General features: G+C 48.6%; 1 protein-coding gene across 5 annotated transcripts in view; it reads right to left on the reverse strand.

Moving 5' to 3' along the window:
* The window catches only part of LOC147609539 (Inositol monophosphatase family protein), a 98,614-nt gene that overhangs the window by 55,338 nt on the left and 19,308 nt on the right, over positions 1-23,968 (reverse strand). For 4 of the 5 annotated variants that reach the window (XR_015264214.1, XM_086787401.1, XM_086787402.1 and 1 more), the window contains exon 2: positions 13,551-13,650. The exons of the other annotated variant lie outside the window; for it this stretch is intronic. Coding sequence is in view for 3 of the 4 variants with exons in the window: in XM_086787401.1 (XP_086643527.1) it covers positions 13,551-13,650 (100 nt within the window). In the remaining variant the exon portion in view is untranslated. The remainder of the gene's footprint in view (positions 1-13,550; positions 13,651-23,968) is intronic. 5 annotated transcript variants of the gene reach the window in all.

Consider the following 23,968-nt stretch of genomic DNA (forward strand, 5'->3'; position numbering starts at 1 on the left):
AACCCATCCTGCGTGAGCTGGAGAAGATGATCCCTATAGAAAGCCATCTTCGTACCAAGCTCCTGTGTCGGCTGTATCCATGTCCTCCTAGTGTCCAGCTGAATCAAGTCCTGCCTGATAAGTCTGGTAATCTCTGCCCGTGTGAGAGAGAGGGAGGGTGCATCCAGAGAGTACTGAAATGGAGGTAGCCTTTCCATACTAAAGCCATGCAACTGGAACCAAGCTGTCATCTGTGCATACCAACATGATCCGTCTCCCTGTGATGCCAACTGTCGTGAAGACTCCAGGGCTAAGCGAGCATATCTGTCTCTAGGGAGAGCCCAAGTGCTATGTATAAAGGAGACTGATCGAGTGAGTGCCTCTACCACCAATGGGGGGGCAGCCATCTCTGCACGGATAATATCATGTGGTACGGAGGCCTTGGCCCTAATCATCCGGGAAATCATAGAAACCAAGGGCCTCTCCATATGTCTCCATCCATCAGTGCTACCAGCTCGGCTGTGGTGATCCACTGAGGGTCCCCATATCTCCACTCCATATAGCATGGCTGAAGTGACCAAAGTGTCAAAGAGCCAGAGCTTTGTTCGAGGTTCGTGAAACTGAACCTGCGAACACATCCTCTCTAGTCTCCCCAATGCTGCATAAGCTCTGGTCAATCTGGTCTCCGCTGCTCTCCTCAAGGAAAATAGTGGGCCACTGAAAACCACACCAAGGTAAGTATATGCATCTGTATACTCCACTGTCTCCTGACCATATGTAAAGGTGGGTATTGACCTCCTAACCCACTGTGCTGTGGTGTTAAACACCATCACCTTGGTTTTACCAAGGTTAACAGACAATCCACTGTCCTGTGCAAATGTGTGCAATGCATCCAAATGACGCTGCATCCCCTCTGGAGAATCTGAGATCAGCACAATATCATCAGCATACAATAACAGCGGAATCCATGTCCCTGCTAGCTGTGCTCCTCTGTCACCCTCCCGCTCTACATAGTCTGAAACCTCATCCACGTACATCCCAAATAAGGTGGGAGAAAGGGGGCAGCCCTGTTTCACTCCAATAGTGGAGTGAACCATCTCAGATATACCCTGAGTAGTACGTACCTGTCCCACAACTGTCCTGTATAAAGCCATGATTCCCCAAATCAGCTCTGTGGGCACTCCCATCTCCTATAGTCTGCGCATCAATCTGGCTCTCGGTACTGTGTCAAAGGCTTTGCGGAAATCCACAAAGCAACAATAAATCCTCCTGCCATATAATCTGCCCTCCTCAATAATAGCTCTGAGTGTCAAGATATGGTCAAGAGTGGAGAAACCTCTCCTGAACCCTGCCTGCCCTGATGCACGTATGCCCTCTCTCTCTGCCCATCTACTCAACTCCTGCTCAAGAACAGATGCATATAATCTAGCCAATGTGTGACCAATCATGATGGTACGATAGTTCCCAGGAAGCATGGGATCCCCTGACTTGAAGATAGGCACAATCGTGGACATATTCCAAGTCTCAGGAAAACCCTCACACATGGCTCGGTTAAACATCATAGCAATAAGCTCTGCAAGCATATCTCTGGCATGAATAAAGTGCTCTGCTACCAAACCATCATGATCATATGCTCTCCCAGTCCTCATCCTGTCAATAGCTTTCTTTACCATCTCAGCAGTAAAGAAAGCACATGTCTCTGGGCATGGCTCCGATGGGTCTGGCAGGGGCGGCTGTCCTGCTGCTGTGTACAGGGATGCTGCATACTCACCCCAAATCTCTGTGGAGGTAATGGCTGGTGATGGTGAATGCTCATGGAATAGTCTCCATGCCTCGCCTGAGTCCCGACTCATAAATAACTGATACAAATCCCTCTCTAACTGAGCAAGATAAGCCCTCTTCTTCCGTCGCACTAGGTGCCGGAAGGTAATCCGTGACTGTCTGTGAGTGGTAACACCCATGAGCACCTCTCTCTGTAATCTGATCCTCATCTCTCTGCACTCCTCATCATACCAACTGTTCTGGGGCATGTTCCCAGTTCGTCTCCGTGTAGGCTGACTATGGAGAGAGAGAGAGAGAGACTAGAGTGTGTATGTATGAGCCTTGAGGGAGGGAGAGAGAGGGTGTGTATGAGAGAGGGAGAGAGAGTGTGTGTGTGAAAGAAAGAAAGCTGTATTAAACGTCTGCAAAAGGCCAAAATGACCTATGAGACCAAAATAGTCCATCCTCATCATCTGGATACATCATCAAGATTCAAGGGTACAAAGTAAAATGAAATGAATTGAAATGAACCGGTAGAGTATAGAGAGAGCTCCAAAAGTGGGTATAAAAAACATCATCATCGTAGTGTGTTTGAACTTTGAACTTTGACCTTTGGGTCTTGAGAAAGGCTTAAGGGAGGGAGGGAGAGAATGAGGGAGAGAGAGAGTGTGTGAGAGGGGCTGCCTTGGGCCCTCCGTCTAAAGACTCAAACCAGCAAAATAATAATAATAATCTTCTATTTTTTTTTGTGGATGCCTCGATCAGACAGTCGTACGCCTCGAACGCCTTGAGCTGTTAGAGGCGCGCCTCGTAACAACTATGGACGGAACCATGATTAGGGAGGGGTTAATGTTAACCACATTAACTAACATTACTCCGAACACACAGCAACATTTTCAAGCCATACTTTTTGTACCGTGCAAAGAGCGTCATGTAAACGATTATGGGAAATCTCTCAACTTAGGACTTGTGTAATGCCGAAAGATAGTCAAAACCGAGCTTACAACTTGTGTAATGCTGGTAGTATATACTTAGACTAGGAAATTAGTCTAGACTAGCTTTTGGGCCCCCGGACATTACTTGGGCGGACATTGTAAATATGAGTCTTGTATTATAAGAAACCCGTTTCAAATCAGGCGTTTCTAAAACTCTGATTAAGCAGCATTTGCAGAAAATGAAAAAAGGCCCAAATTTTTCTTTTCTGATTGATTTCTTATGTCGAGTAGCTAACGTTAGTAGTGGTCGCACAGCATCGTATCAACAGCAATCGGCAAATTGAGGTACGTGGCTGCGAAGGGAAGTCACAAGCACGATGTTGGACTGGGAGGAGCTAGTGGGGGGGAGAGGTGAGGCGAGTCAGCTAATAGACTTGCCCCCTAGGTACACCAGTAAGGGCGGAGAGTGCGGCGCTATCTTGAAGGTTGTTGCTGCACTAGGTACACCAGTAACGGCGGAGAGTGCGGCGCTAGTGGGGGGGAGAGGTGAGGCGAGTCAGCTAATAGACTTGCCCCCTAGGTACACCAGTAACGGCGGAGAGTGCGGCGCTATTTTGAAGGTTGTTGCTGCCAGTGGGACGGTGGCACTAGGGCAGTTCTGAGGCAGCCGTTCGTGCAGCAACAACAGGGGTCGTTCAGTGAGCAGCTCTAGACAAGTTGGAACAAGGGCTCTGATACCAATTAAAGGGAACAATAGAGAGCTATGGAGGCTTCAAGACAAACATGGCTATGGCATGTGTTGAACAGAGAAGTAAGGGGGGGGGAGAGAGAAAGAAAGAAAGAAAGAAAGATTTTATTAACGTCTTCCAAAAGACCGAACTCGGCCTATGAGACAAATCGGAGTACCTGTATGGGGTATCCTCTGTCATCCCAACAAAATGAAAAAGTACTGAATAAAAAAGCTGAATCTGGGTGTGCAGGGGATGGAGCTCTATTACTAGGAGAATGCAAAGCTATATGCATGGAGTATACAATCATGATATGCAACCTAGCTAGCTCCATCCTGTACCATACTGGGGGTATAAAATGGTATACATCAGTGAAGGGGGTGTCCACAGCTCCCTGAAGAACATGCCTGGGTGTGCTCTGAAGCGAGCCAGTCGCTCCGCACCCTCTCTGTGAAACTGAGCTCTGATCTCTGTCATCTCTCTCTGGTATAGGCGTGGTGTCCGAAAGCCAGGTGTCCTCTGTCTCCTGCGGGCTCTAAGTGTCTCTGCTCTCTGGAGAGTAATTCCCTGCCGTGTAGGGGCTGGGAGGGGTATGGATCTCTGAAAAAATGTAGTAATCTGTGTCTGTCGCCCCCCCTCTGGAGCTGTCTGAGCCTGTAATAATGTCTCTCTGTGGCGCTGTATGTCTAGAATGTATCTCCCCAGTATGCGCTGGTCTGCTGTCTCAAAGATCTGGCGTAGGGAATGTGGCTCTCTGAATAAAATGGGATATCTCTCTCTGATGGCTGTATATGCTCTGCATCTGCATACATAATGCTCCTCACTCTCCACCTCCTCTCTGCACAATCTGCATACCCTCTCCTCTCGGGGGATCCGTGCTGCTCTGCCAGTCTCAATCTCCAATCGGTGTGATGAAACTCTGAGCTGACCAATAGCCACTCGGGAGCCGTGTGGTAAAAAGCCCTCCATGTATCTAGGCCTCTCTATAAATCCATCATCAGTGATACTCATGAAGTGATCTCTGTAGTATAGCATCTTCGGTGGAAGAGGCTGTGTAGGCGATATCCATGTCTCTCGTGTATAGAGCTGCCATAGATCCTGTCTCAATACTCTGTTCCTCTCACTATGAGAGAGACGGATATGTGGTGCATCCCTGTCATACTGGAATGGTGGTAGATGATCCATGTCTAGGCCATGCTGTGAGAACCAATGTGTGACCTGTCTCCTGCCTCAGCCAACTGTCTAGATGCCTGAAAAGCTCTGTATGATAATCTGTCCTGTGGCATCTCTCTGAATCTGTCTAGCAGGCATATAGTCTGAAATATGGCCTCTACCATCATAGGAGGCGCAGCAAACTCTGCTCGGATAATGTCATGAGGTACTGACGGTTTGCTGCGTATCATGCGTGCCATCATGAGGGCCTGTGGTCTCTCTATCTGTGTCCACCAATGAGTAGCAAGACCTGGCGCCCATACTGCTGCTCCATACATCAATGCCGGTGTGACTAATGTGTCAAATAGCCACCCCTTCGTCCGGGGCTCCTGAAAATGCGCCTGGTGGCACTGTCTCTCTAGCGTAGCCAATGCTTCAAAGAGAGAAATTTCACGACTCGATGATGTGACTTGTATTACTTCAATCAAGTACAATGCTTTTACAGGCTTAGAGCCTCTCCTGTATGACATCATTGCTTAAGTCATTATTGGTATAATATCTAGATATTTTAGTCAACCACTCCAAGAGTATCTTCACACACACATACACATGTAGCCTTTTTTAGAGGCTACTCACACCTTTATCCTTTTGTACTTGGATAAGGCTTGTTCTCCAACACTCCCTCCCTTGACCCTTCACAAACCTTGAATGCATTTAAATCAACAATTTTACATACCTTATCTTCCACCCTTGAGGAATCATCTTTCACTTCCGTGGCCACTGCTTCCGTCTATGAGGTGTTCCAAAGCTGTATATTCCTCGATTGCACACCTAACACTTGTTCTTTCTTGATTGCAATATCATATGCCTTCACGAATGTCTGGTGATCCCTCTTCACGTCCTTAACTTTCAACTTTGGTTCCAATGCTGGAACAAGGCCTTGTACCTTAAAGCTGCCCTTGACACTGACTCATCTCCTAGCTGCTTGAATTGCTCTAGCTGATGTAGCAAATCCCCTGCTACCTCTTGCACACCAAAAACATTCACAAACTCCCTCGTGAGCCTCTCCAATATTATGGCTAAAAGATCACCCTTTACTCACAGCTTCTTCACTGAGCTTCATACCCTGTTCATTGCTCTGAAGATCACTGCTGCAGCGAGCTCTTCTCTATTGTATCAAAAGATCTCCCTCGATCACCCAAGAATCAACACTGTGTTTCCACCTTTATTAACGACCATCACCACCTCATGCATGAGCTACCTCCACCATCCTTTCTCTCAAAGATCTATACATGCACCCCAAGCTCCATATAGGCCACAAGTATTTCAAGGCCCTCAACCTTGCAGATTATTAAAGTTTATATTTAATCTCCCTACACAAGAGGGCATTCCCATGCTAAACAAATAACAACTCTAGACTCTGCATACAAGCCCTAAGTGACAGCACCACTCCTAGCAACTTTTCTCTCACAGTACTGAAGAAACCACCTCAAGCCTCCTCTGCACCTATTAAGGGTATGACACTGAAATCTCACACAAAATCCCCCTTCTAGATCACTAACCTAGCACTTTGTGCTACTGACTCAACTCTAAGATGCACGCATGTGCCAAAACTGATTATGGTCCCATCTACTGGAGTCACGTCTAAGTGAGTTTGCTGGGCAACTCGCTGGCAGATAACATCCTCTGTACTGCCGCAATCAATCTTCACAATAAAAAGCACTGAATTGCAGAAAGAAATGGAGAGTAAACAATATTACAGCTTGCAAACTTTGATTACAAATTGACGGCTGTCTGCCCACCCATGTGCTCTGCTAAGGAGTTTTTGATGGCGATCTAGACAAACTCTAGAGGGAGGATGTCTTGCTTGCAAGAGCGCTTGAACACAATGAACTCAATGATAAACAAAGGCTGCCAAACTAGTCTATCTATAGTGCCCAGGGTCGGCATAGACACCCTTTCTTTCTTTTTACTATTCCGTTGTAACACGCGGAAGCTCTGGGAGTCTTCTTTCAGCCCTAAACACTACTGGAAACAAGCTGATGCAAAACGCAAACATGAAGAGAGAGTAGAGAGAGAGATATGGCTGGAAGTTCAGTATATTCATATGGTACAAAAAGGTACTCCCCTAGGCTGCCTTGTAAAAAGGGTGAACATCACCAAAATCTCCCTAAGGACCCAACTCATAAAGAGTTGAATGAATTACAATGATGAGCATCTACACCTTTTATAGGCTTTTGGACTTCATGAAGTGCTGGCCGGCCAGCAGTCGACCAGCCAACTGGACATAAAATCATCAAAATGATGCGCCTGTAGCCGCCTAGGTTCTGATTCAGCCGACAGCCCTTCTGGTCTCAGCCGACAGCTCCTGCTTCGCTCTTGTACAGCCGACAGGGATCCAAGTCCTTCTCCAGTCCAATACTGGCTCCAAACTGTAGCCTGCTCCTAACTCTGGTCTTCTTCTGATCTTTTTCTGGCTGCCCCTTCTGGACTAGCTCCAGAGAATGTCCATGGCATTTTCATGCACATGACATCCGTCCCCCCTTTCCAAATATTATTAAAAAATAAAAATAAAATTCCCTTTCGCCTTTTCTCTGCCTCCTTCGTTTCACCTTTCTTTCTTTTCTTTTCTTTTTCTTTCTTTTTCCTGTTCCATCCCCCCTTTCGCCTTTTCTCTGCTCCTTTGCTTCGCCTCTCCCGTGCAGATTGGTGCTTCACGCTTCTGGGGTCTTTGCTCTATTAGGCAAGCTTTGGCCTTTCTGGTCTTCGCCCTCAAGAGTACTCCATGGCAGCCGCTCCGTCGTCCCCGACCGAGGCCGCCGTTGCTTGCATTTCTTTCTCCGAAGTGGATTTTCAAGTTCTCGCTCTATGACAGTTGCCTCTCTTGAGGCCTCCACCCTAGTCTACAAACTTTTGGTAGCCGCCCCGCACGCGGACAGCTCAGGGACCTCTTTCAGGACAACCTCATTGGCGAACCTGCAAAGATCACCGATATTCACCCTCTGGGGGGCGCGGATACTACCAAGTGGAATTCGACTCGCCCACGGCATCTGACCGGGTCATGCAGCTGAGCCCCCTTGCATTGCGTACAGCGCAGGCTTTCTTTGCATGGTGGCAACACGGCTTCGACCCAGCGTCGGACCCAGTGGCTAGCATCTCGGGTTTCCCAGTGACAATGAGTTTTCCAGGCCTTGGGAAGGAATACCTTCCTCTTCTCCCTGTGATAGGGGGGTGCCATTGAGAGTGATGGAGTCCCCCCCCACTACTGCCTTGGCCCTCGCAAGAGCAGCTAGGATTCCATCCCTTCGTATTTGTGTGGCCTCGCTGGAGTCAGTACCGCAGTGTATATCTCTTCCTAGCCTCCAGGGTGACCCCATACAGCAGCGTGTGGAGTATTCTGGCCTCCCAGGCCAATGTTTCATCTACAGGTAGATGGGCCATCTTGCCAGAGCTTGCCCTAGGCGGCAAGCTAGGACACCGCCTCCAGTGGTTCCTCCCTCCGTTTCTCGTGCTAATCCTCATAAGGGGGGAGAGGGGCAGGCCCTCAGGCAGCAGAGCATCAGGCCCTGACTCCCGATGACTCAGCTACCGACGAGGGGCAGACGGCTGGTCCGCGCCCGGACTGCCAGACGACCACCCGAGCCGAGCGCCACCGCCACGTGCGACAGGCTGGCAGATCTCAAGAGGATTCGGTCCTGTCAGAGAACCGTTATGAGCATTTATCTCAAGATTTCCCCGTTGGTGACGAGCCCTCGCCAGTCCCCCCTCTGGCCCCTCCAGTTTGGTGCTCGATTCCTCGTTGAGATCCCCCCCCCCCCCCCCCCGACCCCCAGTGTTCTGAGAGGCCGGCCGGCCGGCCGCTCTCTGCCCCCGACGAGCCCCTCCCCGCAACCCTCCTCTCCGATGGATCTCTCCCAATAGCCTCCAACCACCTGCACCCCCCCCTCCGTCTCTCCACCCTCCCTCGCCACCTCCCCCTCTCCCTGTTTTGTCACCGCCCCTACCCACCGCAACCCCCCCCCCCCCCCACCCTTATCATCCGAGCGCCCCCCCCCCCCCCCCCCCCCCCCCCCCTTCTGCCTCTCCGGAGCATTCTCGTTGCCCCCTAACAGCCCCTGACTCGGAGCGGAGGCAACCGGCCGGATCCATCCATAGCTTGATTCACCGATTTTCTAAGCCGGTAGAGATGACCATTGCCGCTTCCCTCGTGAGGGCTCTTCCGCCAAGGGCTCTAAGGATCTTAGGATAGCCAGTGGACTCTTGTTTCTTCCGATGTCTGCCGACAGAAGGAACCGACATATTTGATAAGACAGTAACTCCCGTTCGAGTATGTGTGGTTTTCCACCACTCGAGGCCCTCTACGCCAGATAATGGAGCAATGATCTTCTCTTTCCCCTTCAGTGCAGCCCCAAGGACAAAGTGGGATCCTGAGATGGTGGCAACTGCCATCCAGGGCCAAGTAGTCGAGCTCTCTCATCACCTACTCGACCTGCGCATCACTGACATTCTCACCCATTTCTGGCCTTTGGCTAGGATGGAGCTTGGAGGCTCTGCTCATCGAGGCCAAGACGGGGAGATGGTAGTCTCTAGCTTGGAGATGCTGCTTTTTGTCTTCATGCATACATCTGTCACGGTACCTCTTCGCCCCTCTTACAGATACCTCTATTGTGGTCGATGGAGTCCGTAGCATGCATATGCTCGCGCTCGTACAGAGTGGTGCCACATGGAGGACAGGATTAGTGCCCATTTGGCGCGTCTTCGCCCCTGCACGGATTGTGACTACTCCCTATCTAAACCCTCGCCCAAGACTCTTCGAGTGGAGAGGGTAGTTCCACTAGTGCCGCATCACACCAAGATTGATATGTGGATTGTTTCATGGAACATTCAGGGTTTAGGGGGGCCTCAGTGCTTTCAGAGATGAGGCGTCCTATGAGGCGAGCTTCAGAGGGTCATAGTGGGGGAACCCATAGACATTCTTTTCCTTTAAGAGCATCATCTCTCAGAGGAACGCACCCACACATGCAGGAAGATTCTTCCAGGCAAGAGTCATACTTTCTAGTCCCCATCCTTTGGCCCCTCCAGGACACAGGGAGGGGTGTGTATTTCTGTCAGTGAGCAGTTGTTGCCGGCCGTGACTGGCTCAAGAGTCATTGTTCGGGGGCGGGCTCAGCGGATTACCATTACTATCGGAGAGGATAGCGTTGGCTTCCTCAACATTTATGCTCCGAACGCTACTGCAAGTAGAGCCCTCTTCTGGAGCTTAGTACGACAGGCCCTCCCTCAGGCTGACTTTTGGTGCTTGGGTGGTGACTTTAACATGATAGAGGCAGCAGAGGACAGGCTTGGAGGTGGCACGGCCACAGTTTCAAGAGCAGAGTATTCAGCCTGGGAGGACATGATTCTTGCAATCAAGGGGTAGGACCCTTGGCATCTTCCCGAGTTTGGGCATAGCCCTGGGAGCCTCTGCTTCTCGAGATCGGATAGGAGGAGCATTGTCCCCAACCTCTCCAGACTTGACAGGTTTTATGTTGATGAGTGGGCTTGCAGCCGGGGGGGTATGATTGGTATTTTGGCAGGTACTTCCTTTTCTAATCACGTCCCGGTTATTTTGTCCCTGGAGGACCCCTGGAGGCATGATAGGCATGTGAGCTCAAGGATTTCGGATAGCCTCATTCAGGACCCAAAGATATGCAGCAGGATAGAGCAGATTTGGGCGAGATTGGATTTTCTTTCATGCTCTATTGCGTGCACACTGGATGAGGGCTTAGGGGAGATCAGCACTTTCTTGCAAGAGGCAGCCCTGAGCAGATTAGAGGGTTTCCGAGAGCAGAAGAGGAGTTTGAGGAGTCGTCTTGCTTCTTTATAGCGACTTCAGGAGAGGTCCCCGGATAGCGAGTGGATCGAGAGTCAGCTCGCCGCCGCTCGCACGGAGATCAGATCCATAGAGGAGAGGAGGGTGGAGTACAGGTATCATGCTAGGGCCTCTTTCTGGACACAGGCAGGCAACAGAGTCATTGGGATTTCTTTGAGATAGCTAGTCCCCACAGGAGGAGAGATGGTATTCGTAGGTTGCGTGGCCAAGATGGAGCTATTGCTTCAGATCCCCCCCAAGTGAGAGCCATCGCCACGGACTTTTTAGATCCCTCCTCACTAGTACCCCACCATCTGCACGGGCGGTGACACACACGAGAGGTCTGGCGGCATACAAGGTAGGTGGTTCCCCCTTCTCGGGCTTCAAGGATTGCGCATCCCCCTCTGTACGTAAGAGGAGTTGCTGGATTCAGAGTTTGCAAATGACACAGCACCTTTCCTTTCAGGTGATGTTGGGAATCTCCACAGATTTGCGGAGGCGATGGAGATTCTCTGCCGCGCATCAGGAGCGCAGATCAACTGGCACAAGTCGTGTGGTTCTTGGGTAGGTTCAGCACCCACCCCGACTTGGAGACCACTTGAGGCTTTCTAGTGGATCCCGAGGGGCACTCCAGTTCGATATCTCAGTTGCCAGTGTGGGCATTGACATCTCTCCTGAGCGGCAGCTCGCTCCGCTTCTTCTAAGTATTCGGAAGAAGCTTCTATATTGGAGCTCAGCAAGGTTCTCTCTTGCAGGCAAAGCGGTGGTGGCATACCAGGTACTTCTAGCCACCATGTGGTACATCACTTCGTGTTGGGCCTTTTCTCGGGTGTGCATTGACCAGGTACAGCGATTGATCACAAACTTCTTATGGGTTGGAAGCGACGGGAGGCCTACCAGGGCCAAGGTGGCATGGCGTGTGATCATCCAGCCACGTAGCAGAGGGGGCTTGGCCTCATCGAGCCTACTATTCAGAGCCGTGCCCTGCTAGGCAAGTTGATTGTCAGAGGACTCCTTCCCAGTGGTGAGCCTTGGAAGGATTTCTTATTGGCCCGGATCTCAACCCGCACTCCGAGCCTTGGGGACCCATGGCCACAGAGTACCCGATGGATCTTCACAGAGATGCAAGCCCATGGTTTTAGCCCAACTTTTGAGGATAGATTTGCAACTAGTTTACTTCGGGCCTGAGATCATCTCAGCCCAACTCTCAGACAGATAGCACCGATTGCCTCAGAGGAGAAGCTTCGGCAGCCTTTGGTCTAGAACCCCCTGATCCGTTTACCCAGTGGCCACATGTTAGGGGCCCGGTCGCATGTATCTTGGAGAGCTTTGAGCACAGGGCCAGCCAGGTCTCTAGGAGATTGGATAGCACACAAGCAATTACCCTTGGAGGAGCAGGAGAGAGGCCTAACTGGGATCCGGGGTCAAGATAGGCTCAGCATCGATATCGACTCAACTATCCCTCAAGATTGGTTGATGCCTATTCCAGACCGACCCCCCCAGAGTGGTTAGGAGTGTTTACCAGACATGATATCCTTGTGGCAGTCCACGGAGCACATGAGGATAGTGGTCCGCTTACTTTTTCTATTGGATCCCAGGGCAGACTAGAGAGATCAGAGCTCCCTTTGGAGGATTTCAGTAACTGCACCTTGCAAAGGGTGAGGGTGATCGGTTTTCGGGCACGGGAATGGCACATAGATCCAGCACCGACCAAGGTGGCCAAGGAGAGACTATGGCGGCTTTAGATTTGGGAGTGCCGACCTCTCACGCGGCTGCAGTGAGACCCGGGAGAGTGGACTTGGCATGACCCCGCACATCAGGAGGAGACTCTAGACGTCCCCTTCTTTGCGTATACAATGCGGCTTGGCCGCAGAATCGAGATGATTGAGATAGATGGCACACTGGCAGCAACAGCACACTGGCCGTGTCAGGGCCTATCACAGCGCTTCCTTTCAGATTTCTGGAAGAGGCTTTGGGATAGTTTTCGGCCAAGGAAGATCACTCTCTTCCTTTGGCTGATGGCACACAGGAGTTTGGCGATCGGTACTTGGATGGCAGTTGGACGTAGGTCAGCAGCTTGCCCGTGGTGCGGCCAGCCCCAAGAGTCCCAGCCACGTTGCCTTTGGGATTGCCTGAAGGCTCAGCAAATTTGGCAGCGGATTCTCCGCATCTTTGCTATGCACAGGGCATCAACCCAGATTATCACTTGGGGTAATGTCGCTTGGGCCACCAAGGCTATAGTGGTCAGGACTTATGAGGAGGATGGGGGAGGACTAGCCCTTCAGGTCTCCCACCATCGTATTACACCAACACCAGTCACAGCCTCACCGAGAGGTGACTAGCGACCAGGCTCATGCCAGAGATGGGAGATTTGCAGATGCATAGCAGCCTAGCACATCTGGTGGGCTAGGTGCAGTGAGGCCATAGAGGATACACACACTCCGCCAGCTGAGACCATCAAGAGCATATGGCTTGATATCATTCACACCCTCCGCGGTTAGTGGGGGAAGCTACATGGAGGTTACCGTTCCTCACAGATAGAGGCGGTGACCCCATTTGGCATTACAGACCACCTATGTGGTCGTTTCCCCCCCCTCCCCCTGTATGAGATAGCCTTCTCCTCATAGAGCGGCCAGCCGGAGGAGAAGCATCTCTTCCCTTATGATCACTTGCTTCCCGCCCTTATATGAGGCAAGGTTGTATCTAGCCCATCGTGGTTGTATTTAGCCCTTTGTGGCTGTTTTTCATTAACTAATTGAAGGATCTTTTTCCCAGAAATAAATAAATTTGCATAACACTCTAAGCTATATGCTCACCATCATGCAACTCAATGTCTGGAAGCCAATCAACGTTTACGGTTCATGCCCATCTTAACTCGGCAAGGCAGATTACACACTTTGATGCACTATTAATGGCAAAAAATCTTAACAAAACAACCTCGTATCAATGGCATGAAACTATGGTCCTCTTAAAATTCCCAATTTAGAGAGCAATTATGTGCCTTTTCTAAAAGCTTAAAAAGTGAGTTCCTTCCATGCAAAGGATACAAATATGGCATGATTTTTAACGGCTTAGATATTCAATCTAGAGGTAATGATCTTCATATCAAGTGTAAAACCCAGAAAAGAGAAGATGTGAACATACAGAGTTGCATAGGGAACATGCTCTTTCTACCACATCTATTGCTGCTTCTAGTTCACGTTTATAGACTGCCCCTTCAAAGGGCAAAGAAGACATAGTCCACCTGCACCCCACATGCATTTTGGACATCAACCATTGTACCCTGCCTGCTGCAGAAGCTTATACCACTTAAGAATCAACCTTGATTTATTCTCTCAAAAATACAAAAACCAATTTTAAAAAAGCACACAATTGAGTTGGAAGAGAATGATTTTGTATTGATTTGATCATGCTTAAAACACCTTTGCAAGATGTGAGGGGGCATCAATTGGGCCACTCAATTTGAGAATTGAGGAGACATGAACGCATGTTTATGCTTTTTGAGTCATAGACCCATCATGACATACATCATCATTAATCCTATGGTCTGCACCAAAGTCTTTGTGGATGTCAGCTTTGTCTTTAACTTGTACCACACTATTATCTTCCTGCCCGAGCGTTGAAGTCCCCGAGGAGGAGGACTTCCCCCCAGCTGTGAGAACTCCATAGTATCCCCATATAATGTTATGTACAGTGATTGACCATGCTGTGCGGCGTAAGGGGAATGGCTCGGTGCAAAATAACACACAGCAATGTGGATGACTCTGTCCCCGCTTGTAACCTGTAGTTGTACCCAAAGATATCGTGCATCCTTGTCCTTCCAGATGATGCTGAGAATCTATCAGAGGTAGGATCTAAAGAGGAAAGCTACCCCTCTTGATGTGCGGGGCTTGCCTGGGAAAGCCGACTCCCACTCAAACCCGGCTATGTATGGTGAACCCCTGTCAAGGTTTTGATGAGTCTCTGTATAGAAAATGGCATCCCTGCCTGTGAGAATCTCACTCAAACCTCTTGGATTCGACCACAAGGTGCCATTGCAGTTCCTATTGCTACCTCAGTTGTTTGGTCTCATAGACCCAGCGTCCCTATTTGGGACAGCGCACAATGCCATCTCTGTAAACAGCCCACTTGACCGCTCTACGGGCCTCATGCACTGTCACCATTGCCTCACGCCAATGTGCCACCTGTGCTGGGGTGAGATCATCTCCCATGTACACCTGGTGCCCCTGAGGGCAGCCCGTTTGTCTAAGAAGGCCAGTTTGCCAGTGGCATCATGGAATCTCATGATAAGGGGCTGCTCCAGTGTCATATCCTTCCCTGCCCTCCATGTATTTCCAAAGGGGAAAGGCGGGGCGGGGCGGGGCGGGGGGGCTCTTATCATCTGGCAAAGCGTCATGGCCTCTACCTTAGGGAAGCCCCCACCTATGGCCCCCACACTCGCACGTGGAGGGCCCTATCCTTCCTGTATTTCTCCTCCTCCAGAGTTTCATGTATGATACTATGTAGGGGTTTGTGCTTCTTCACCACCTCCACCCAATCTTTCTTGGTGGTCTACAGTTCTTCCCGCAACTTATCACTCACAGCCTTTAGCTCCTCCAGGTCTGTCCTGAGACCCTCCTGTATATTCAGTTCCTCTTCCTCCATTGTATGGTCTTTGACAGTAGCCTTTAGGACTACCATTTCTCCACGCAGTTCCCCTATCATCAGGGCAGGCTCTGGCATTGCCTGTTGTTGCATCTGGGTTCAGCTTTGCCTCCAGATCTTCAATCTTATTATTCTTGCCCTGTATCTCCTTGTTGAGACCATCCAACTGTTTTTCGTGTTGGTTCAGGACCGTGTCCAACACCTGCTGCTTCCTTGACGTTGTCTTCCAGTCTTGATGTATGCCTCCAGCTCCTCTAGGTTCATCTTGGCTATTCCCCCCTAGTTGCTCCCTTGGGGGCATGAGCAGGGTGGGTAGCATAAACGAGGCGGAGAGCACGCACAGAGGTACACATGCAGGGGACAGCTCTGCTAGGGCACACACAAAGGTGTGCTCGCAGCATGAATAGCAGGAAGCACGCAGCGCGACCAGCAGGACGTATGCAGCACACAGCATGAACAGAGGTGAGGGCGTGAACAGCATGTACGTGCACAGGGGGCAGCACAAACAGCAGGGTGGCCACCCGCACAAGGGAGGGGCGTGAAGGTGCTCACGCTGATAGGATTTTTTGTGCCGAAAGAAAATGCCCAATAGATATGCCCACCCCAACCCCAAGAAAATGAAATAAATCGTCGATACATGGTTAGAAACCTTAGAAGAAAACTGTTGGTGGCCACCTGCTAATTACAACTACCTGTTGTCACCCCAGCCAAGAGAGGAAAGAGTACTTGCATGCACAGCAGAGGAGGAGAGATTGCGAAGAGAGCGCATAGTTGCGGGAAGTGGGTAGAGAGAAGAATTGCATGGTGTGTGAGCCTGGTTGCAGAGAAGAGAGTCGTGGGAGAGCCAAGGTGTTTGGTTGTGAAGCAGCTCAGAGATAGCTTGCTATTGAATTCTGTTTATTTTGAGAAGAAGGCGACGTGGGGTTTGTTGGAGGAGATTTGGGTCTGCCCAGAGCAGAGATTGTAAAGGTGAGAGAGGGTCTTGTAGGAGCTGGGTTCCCTAGGACCTCTCAAGCTGCAACTCTATTGCACCTTGGACCAGCTCAAAGCTTTACTCAACAATCCTCTGCAGTGCTGGTTGATGGAAGTTTGCAGGGTATAGCTGCAGCTCTTGCTGTAGTTGTTGGTCTTGGGGAGTTGAAAATATGGGATTTTTGTTGGGGATAAATGTGTGGAGGTCCCTTGGTTCCAGGATATTCTCTCTTATCTGTTAAATCCCAAAATCTTAGGGTTGTTGAGATTGGCTCAGTTTTCTATATACACAGGGAAGTCTGATTGTGTTGGATTGATGAATTCCTATGCTTTGGTTTTATCTATCTTGTTTTGATAGAGTTTGTTGAAAAGAACCAACTCTGAGTGAAGAGCTGACTTGTGTTGAATCAGAACTATGTCAGTTAGCTTGTGTTTGGGTTAGCAGGTTCTGACAGAGGCCGTTGGAGTCAACTGTGTGTCAAGATAGGTCATCTGATATTGTTGAAGCGTTGGTCTGGTTTTGCTTAACACTTGTGAGGTCTGGGCTAGCAGTCAGAACCAGTCAGAAGTCAGTCTGATAGGTTGGGCACAGCTAGTGGTCTAGGTGTCAGCTGAGGACTGAATCGGGTCAGAAAGGAGTCAGCTAGGATCAGCTGAGTCCTAGAAGGAATCAGTAGAGGATATTAGATAAGTTTTTCTGGGTTGGAGAGAAGAGATTTTGAGTCAGGTCGTCTGACAATCAGAGGGCTGTCAGAAGTTAGTTGTAAGGAGTCAAGCAGAATTGAAGGGAAAAGTGTTCCAGGGTCAGGAGACTATCAGCTGTGAGTGTAGGGAGTTGAGTCCTGGTGGGATTTGAAGTGTTTCAGGGATTGGAGGTGTCAGTAGGCACTGGAGGGTTGAGATCTGACTCAGGACGAAGTCAACTGAAGCAGATAGGTGGGTGAGTTCCCAGTCAGTAGGAGTCAGCAGGGGAGTGCTAAGAGGCTCAGTAGAGTCCAGAACTAAGTTTTCGAAGATAGTTGATACAAGAAAGGAATCTTGGAAGACTCATTTCTAACTGGGATCACACTTGTCCAATTCAATATATAGGTAAAATTTGGTTCGTTTGTGTCAGCTAAGAGTGCTGCTGACCAATTGGAGTCAGCTAAGGGGTTTTAAGTGAAGATTGAAGCCATTTGAAGTCAAAGTTGACCTGGGAGGACATTTGGAGTAGTCAGTTGGGTTATTTTGAAGGGTTTGGAGATTGTTCAGGTATTCGCTTGTGTCAGCTGAAGGTCAGGAGACGTCAGCCAAGTGTACTGCTACTTTCATTTGGTGTTTGTGCTGGGTTGTGGTGCTAGGTGGTAGTTCCCTCCTCTTCACGATGGTGTGTTCAAACGGGCTATAGAGGCAGGTCTCCCCGACACATCACTGTTTTGGTGCCCCACTAAGGAGGGCTTTGAAGCACCTTTCAGTTTGTTTGCAGGTCTGAGAGTTTTCAGTAGAACACATGGCAGCCATGATGACATATCCGGTGTTCCATGGGCACGTTGGAGAGGATCCAAAGGAGCTTTCGGCAGGGATGGAATTGGCAGCATTCACCTTTGGGAAGGATAGAGATGAGGACAAGTTGACATTATTGTCTATGTTGCTGAAGGGAGATGCCAAAAGGTGTTTGCAAACATGGAGAGCTCAGTTAAATCAAGGTCAGGCCTATGAAGACATCAAAGTGGCTTTGGTGCAACATTATAAGCAGGGTGAATCCCCATATGCTTTGTAGCAGGAAATTCAGAAGTTACAGCATAACCTGTCTAATGTGTTTGATAGATTTGTGGGCCATTTTGAAGACCTAAGGGGAAGATGGGACACTTCTTTGGGAAAAGAGCACCCACCTGGTCTCCTTAAGAAAGATATGTTTATCCAGTCCCTTCATGCCTGAAGGAGAAAGTGGAGTTGAAGAGGCTCAAGACCTTTGAAGAGGCCTTGAGAATTGCTAGAGAGAAGGAATGGAAACTCCAGAGGTTGGCTCAAAAACAAAGGGAAGTTCAGGCGGAAGGAAGGCTAGTTGTGCTTGGGGAGAGAATAGCAGCAGGAGCTGCTCCAGTACTCCTAATGGTTTCTGATTAGCTGATGCAGGGTATTAATCATCTAACTCGGCAGATGGAGAATTTGAACTTAACTCTGTTGCAGGGAGGCCCCTAGGGTAGGAGATAGATATGTTATGAGAGGCAGGGGAAGAGAAGGCCTAAACATGAATGTTCAGTGTTTTAATTGTATGGAGAGGGGTCGTATATCTCCTCAGTGCCCTTATCTCTAGAGAATGGGAGAGGATGTTTATCCGTTGGCAGCCAGGAGGGAGGAAAGGCAGGATGTCGAGGGTAGAGGAGATGCCTAATCGGCAGGTGCTGAAACTCGTGGCGGTGCCCGGGGGACTAGGGCCTTTGACACACTTGTTGATACCATCAATGCATATTAAAACATTGAAACATGGCCACAACCTTCGCGGCGGGTGCCTGGGGGACTAGGGTCTTTGACACACTTGTTGATACCATCAATGCATATTAAAACATTTAAACATGGCCACAACCTTAACATATATCCATCATCACTTTGCATAAAACATAAAGCTGGACAAAACATCCACAAATGCTGAAAATGGAGCTTGCACGTGTGACACCGCATAGAGGCCGGAATGGGCCGACCCCCCCCTTGGAGTATTTTATTACCCAAGGAGAATAATATCATGTACAAGCTTTGAGGGCCTTACTCTCCCCACGGGAGATGCCGGATTATCCATATACAAATACCATAACACAGCCCAACACGAGGCAACCGAGCCGGAACACAAGCTGTAGAAATGCCGAGCCAACAACATAATCCATATACCTCCGTGTGGGTATTGATTCTTCCCCAAAAACCATGGGTCTTCATGCAATAGAGCTGGTACAGTAAGTACAACTCTCCATTCAGCCGGTAAAGCAGGTACAATGGCTGGTACAACCGGTACAATGGCTGGTACAGGAGGTACAGTGGCTGGTACAGCCGGTACGGTGGCAAGTGTAGCAAGTACAAATGTTGGTAGAGCATGTACAGTGACTAGTACAGCAGGTATAGTGGCTGGTACAGCAAGTACAAAAGCTAGTACAACCGGTACAATGGGTGGTACATCAAGTACAGAAGCTGGTACAACAGGTACAAAGGCTGGTACAACAAGTACAATGGCTAGAAATCATAATAAATGATTGAATACCCTTGCCTTCAGTATTTCTTCGCGATGGAAGCCTCCAAAACAATCCCCAACAGCCTTCATGGGCAGCCTTCAAGAGAGAGAGAAAGAGAGTAGCCATCATTAGGGCAGCCTGTAACGGTGGTAGAGGCTAGTGTGCAGCAAGAGAGCCTCTATTAATGAAGAGAGAGGGCTCCAATTTATAGATTTTGGGCCTCCCATGAGCTAAAATGGCAAGAGAAGGCAACAATGACAAGTGGAGAGCCACACAATAGCTGAAGTGACAAGTGTGAGGCCACTTGTCTCACTTTGATCCATTTTCTAACAAGTGTCAGGCCACTTGTCTCACTTTGGTCCACTTTCTTGCCACATGTCCCAATCTAAAAGATGGGTCCTTCCATAATCTTTACCTCTAAAAATATCCCAACTAGTAGACATTCTGTCATAGGCACTTTGCCAACTCTTGGTATCTGCTCAATTCCGGATGTAATGACGCGAACAGAATTTCCATCGGAGTCGGCGGGCCAAAAATAGCAACTCTCTTAAATTTTAGGAGTGTGGTCCTTTGTATTCTAGGATAATCCCCCATTCCCAAAGCTTGTACTTTCCAAATATTTAGACATCCTGGAGTCCACCAGACCCCTTTCATACTCGGAAATGTCCAAGCTGGTGACATCCTCCCCAGCTTCTTAAAAGTTGTCCACAACTTTAAGCTTCAAGCCATATATTCAAGATATAATCATGTCCCATCGAGTAGGCGAGACGAGACAGTCTCAAAAATCCAATATAACTGAAGAATCCATGTCCCAAAGAAATGGGTGAGACTAAATAAGTCTCCATAATACCAATATCAAAATCATGTCCCAAAATAAATGGGTGAGAATTCCATGGAAGATATGCTAGACACAGGCACAAGAGCCAATTGTGTCTCAATCACCAATATCAATGAGATAATCATATGCCAATAAAAATCACCAACTAGGTGCTAAGACACTTAAAAAAGTGCCATGCACAAGAAACTAGTGCCTCGCACAGAAACATGTGCTATGCACACAAACTGGTGCCATTCAAGAGCACAAACCATGGTGACAGAAAAGCTGGTTCTCCATAGTTCTAGCAATCCTTTCTCCCAATCCCAACAGTTTCCATGTTCTCCCATACAATCCCAACTCTGATCAGCAAGCATGGTGTGGAAACAATGAAACACTCACTCCATAATCGCAACCCGTTGCGCCTGCCTGCCCGTTTCTAGCCGTTTATGGCTGTTGGGCCTTGGCTCTTTGAGGCTTGGCCCTCTCTCTCTCTCTTGCCCTTGAGGCTTTCCTCTCTCTCTCTTGCCTATCTATATAAGAATAAGCCTCTACAAGGCTACAAGCACACACAAGTTCACAACTCTCAAGGCTCAAGCTTTCAAGGCTCAAGCTTCTTGAATCTTCTCTCTTCCAACTTCCAAGTTCCAAGCTCTAGGGCCTAGGCTCTCACCTGTCCCTCAAGCCTCTTGAGTCTTGACTCTTCCAACTTCCAAGCCTCTAGGCTCTCTCTCTCTCTCTCTCTCTCTCTCTCTCTCTCTCTCATTCCTCAAGGCTCAAGAGTCAAGCCATCTTCAACCATGGCATCCTCCTCACATGCCGGGGCTTCTCGTAGAAGGACAACGGGATGGACATGGTGGGAGGAGGTTAACTACACCACATCCGTTCATGGAGGCGGTTCTCGGCCATGGGTACGCAAGCTTTGCCCGTACCGGCGAACGGGTGGCGCCGACAAAGTGCGAGCCCACCTCTTGCATGAGAGTGGGCATGAGGTGAGGTTTTGCACGAATGTCACGCCCGAGAAGAGACAGGAACTTCTTGACAAGCTTAGCGTCTACGAAGCGGTCGAAGCGACAAGAAGGACACCACGAGTGGCCGTGGATCCCGCGACGATGGGGAGAGGAACTCAAGCCTCTACAATGGAGTCATGTGGTGGATCGGGATCATGCACACCATCACCTTCACCATCAAGTCGGAATGTTACTCCATCCACGACACCGGCACCCTCCATCTCCACGGCCTCTCAATCATTACGTGGCCCACGGCGACAATCTACACTTAGGGAGAATTGGAACCCCAAGTTGAAGGAGGAGGTGGATATGGTGGTGGCCCGCTTCTTCTTCCACGACCACATTGCCTTTCAAGCGGCTAGGTAAGTGCAATCGATCATTGCCAATTCATCATTCATGTTTTCATCATCCTAGTCCCCTTCTCATTAGTAAATTACTTTCTTGAATAGGTCGGAATACTTCAAGGTCATGGTTAAGAAGATTGGGGAGTATGGCTCAACCTATACGCCCCCCTCATCCGAGAGCTTGCGCACTACATTGCTCGACAAGGAGAAGCGCATTATAGAGCAAGCGGCCGACAACACAAAGCGGCAATGGGAGAGGAACGGAGTCTCCCTCATTGTGGATGGATGGAGTGACACCCGCAAGAGGAGTAATCACGGCATGGTTGCATATTCCCGCGGAGAGATGTACTTCATCTCATCTCATGATGCATCCGGCACTGGGAAGAGCACGGATACTTAGCCAGGCCGTTAGCTCCTCTTGCTTGGAGCAACTTTGGAGTACCTACAGCCACATTGCCTCTATGAAGAGGAACCGACTCGGGGTAGAGCGTGCCAATGACCTTGTCTTCGTCAACGCGAACTTGCGAATGCTTTGCAAGAGCGTGACCAAGAAGGCAGATTCCTTCACCGAGTGGGAGATGAGTCAACAAGAAGAGCAACAAGAGGATGAGGTGCAGGAGCAGCATGCCAATGAGATGAGACTGAGGATGAGCTTGATGCTTCTTTGGCACAAGCTACCCATGACCATGAGGCGAGCACTTCACGTGGATGATCATTCATGGATCATGATTCATGGGCCTTACTACTTAGCTCTAGCCTCTAGCCTCTAGTCTTCAGCACTTTTTTGTCATTGACTCATTTGAGTCCATCCATGTATTTTGCCTCCTTAAGGCTTAGTCCTGACTCCCGAGTCCCGACTCTTGAGTCATGACTCATTTTGTATCTACTTAATTATTAATATGACTCAAAAGCTTACCATTTTAGTGTAAATTTGTGCTCATTTTGATGTACTTCCAAAGTCGAATAAGTGTAGAGTAGAAAAATTTTAAAAAAAAGTATTTTTTGAGTGCCGTTCCCTCCCCCGTCCCCGTTCCCTACTTTGGATCCAAATTCCTAGAAAAGAAGTCCACGAATCCATAGACCTGTATACCATAATCCTTGTATACCATAACTCTTACCACATACTCCGTGCTAACCACACACCTTGGAGTAGAGATGGACTTTATTCATAAAAGCATCATATCCATGAGATATCCAAAGATTTCTTCTCTATAAACTCGGACAGATTCGTTCATAGAAATTGCTTGTGAAGCCCAATATCTATATAAATCTTGTCCAAGAAAGAAATGTCCATAGATATAATCCATCCCAATAAAAGGAGCCATAAACAATGTTTCCCTGAAACCATCTCAAGGCAAACAACACCACCTTTCTCCTTGCATGGCTATACAAGGGTTAGTGAACATCAAAAACACTTCATAGTAAATAGCCAAGACACCAACTTTGCAAACTCAAAGTATACTTAGCTTTTCTTTGCCAGGTTGGCCAAAAGAAATATCTCCTCACCATATCCTTAAGATATCCCGAGATATATCTCCATATAGCTTGCTTGTAAGCTTGATAATATAATCCACAATATCCATATGGAAAGAGTGCTGAACGTGTGGACATAAAACCAACTCCATACTTCCAAGATAAAATTTTGTGAATTCATAAATCCTTAGATCAACAAGCTGTCTACTGCTCATGCTCTTGCTTCATAAGCTATGAAGCGGCTGGCCATGCTTAACAGCAATGATAGAAACTAAGGTCCCCACTCGATATCTTTTCTCTTTCTTATTGATAAAAGGAAGCCTCCGCTTCCAAGGAAGCCTATGCTCTGATACCAATGAAACACGCGGCGGTGCCCGGGGGACTAGGGCCTTTGACACACTTGTTGATACCATCAATGCATATTAAAACATTGAAACATGGCCACAACCTTCGCGGCGGGTGCCTGGGGGACTAGGGTCTTTGACACACTTGTTGATACCATCAATGCATATTAAAATATTTAAACATGGCCACAACCTTAACATATATCCATCATCACTTTGCATAAAACATAAAGCTAGACAAAACATCCGGGAAAGAACATTCTTATGTGAGGCCTATATATTTTGTCAGCAGAACAAAGACACAAGGGGCGAGGACATATTCTGAGGCAGAGCAGGTGATGGTGGCTATGGTGTTTGCTCTAAGGAAATTTAGGTCCTATTTACTCCCAAAGCCATTTACTATTCTTACCCATTATTCTCTGCTTCCTCATCTGATCGTGTCACACATTCCTTCTAAAAGATTGTCCAAGTGGTTGATTAAACTGCAAGAGTTTCAATTTACCTGCATGGTGGAGGACAACACTAGGGCTACACTAGCTGATATTCTAACATATAGGCAAAATCCAGTGGTGTTGAAGGAGGAAACAATGGCAAAGAAGAAGATGCCCAGATGGAAAGATCCTAAAACAGGGCTATCAAATGCTTTTACACTGTTCTTTGATAGGGCTTTCAAGAGAAGCTCAGGAGTGGCCATTAGATAGCTTGTTGGTCATTAGATAGCTTCAAGCTGTTTGGAAGCCAAGAACCCTAAATTGAAAGAG

The sequence above is a fragment of the Cibotium barometz genome, chromosome 51 (genome assembly GCF_041138505.1).
Source record: "Cibotium barometz isolate CiBa-2024 chromosome 51, ASM4113850v1, whole genome shotgun sequence".
NCBI classification, from domain to species: domain Eukaryota; kingdom Viridiplantae; phylum Streptophyta; class Polypodiopsida; order Cyatheales; family Cibotiaceae; genus Cibotium; species Cibotium barometz.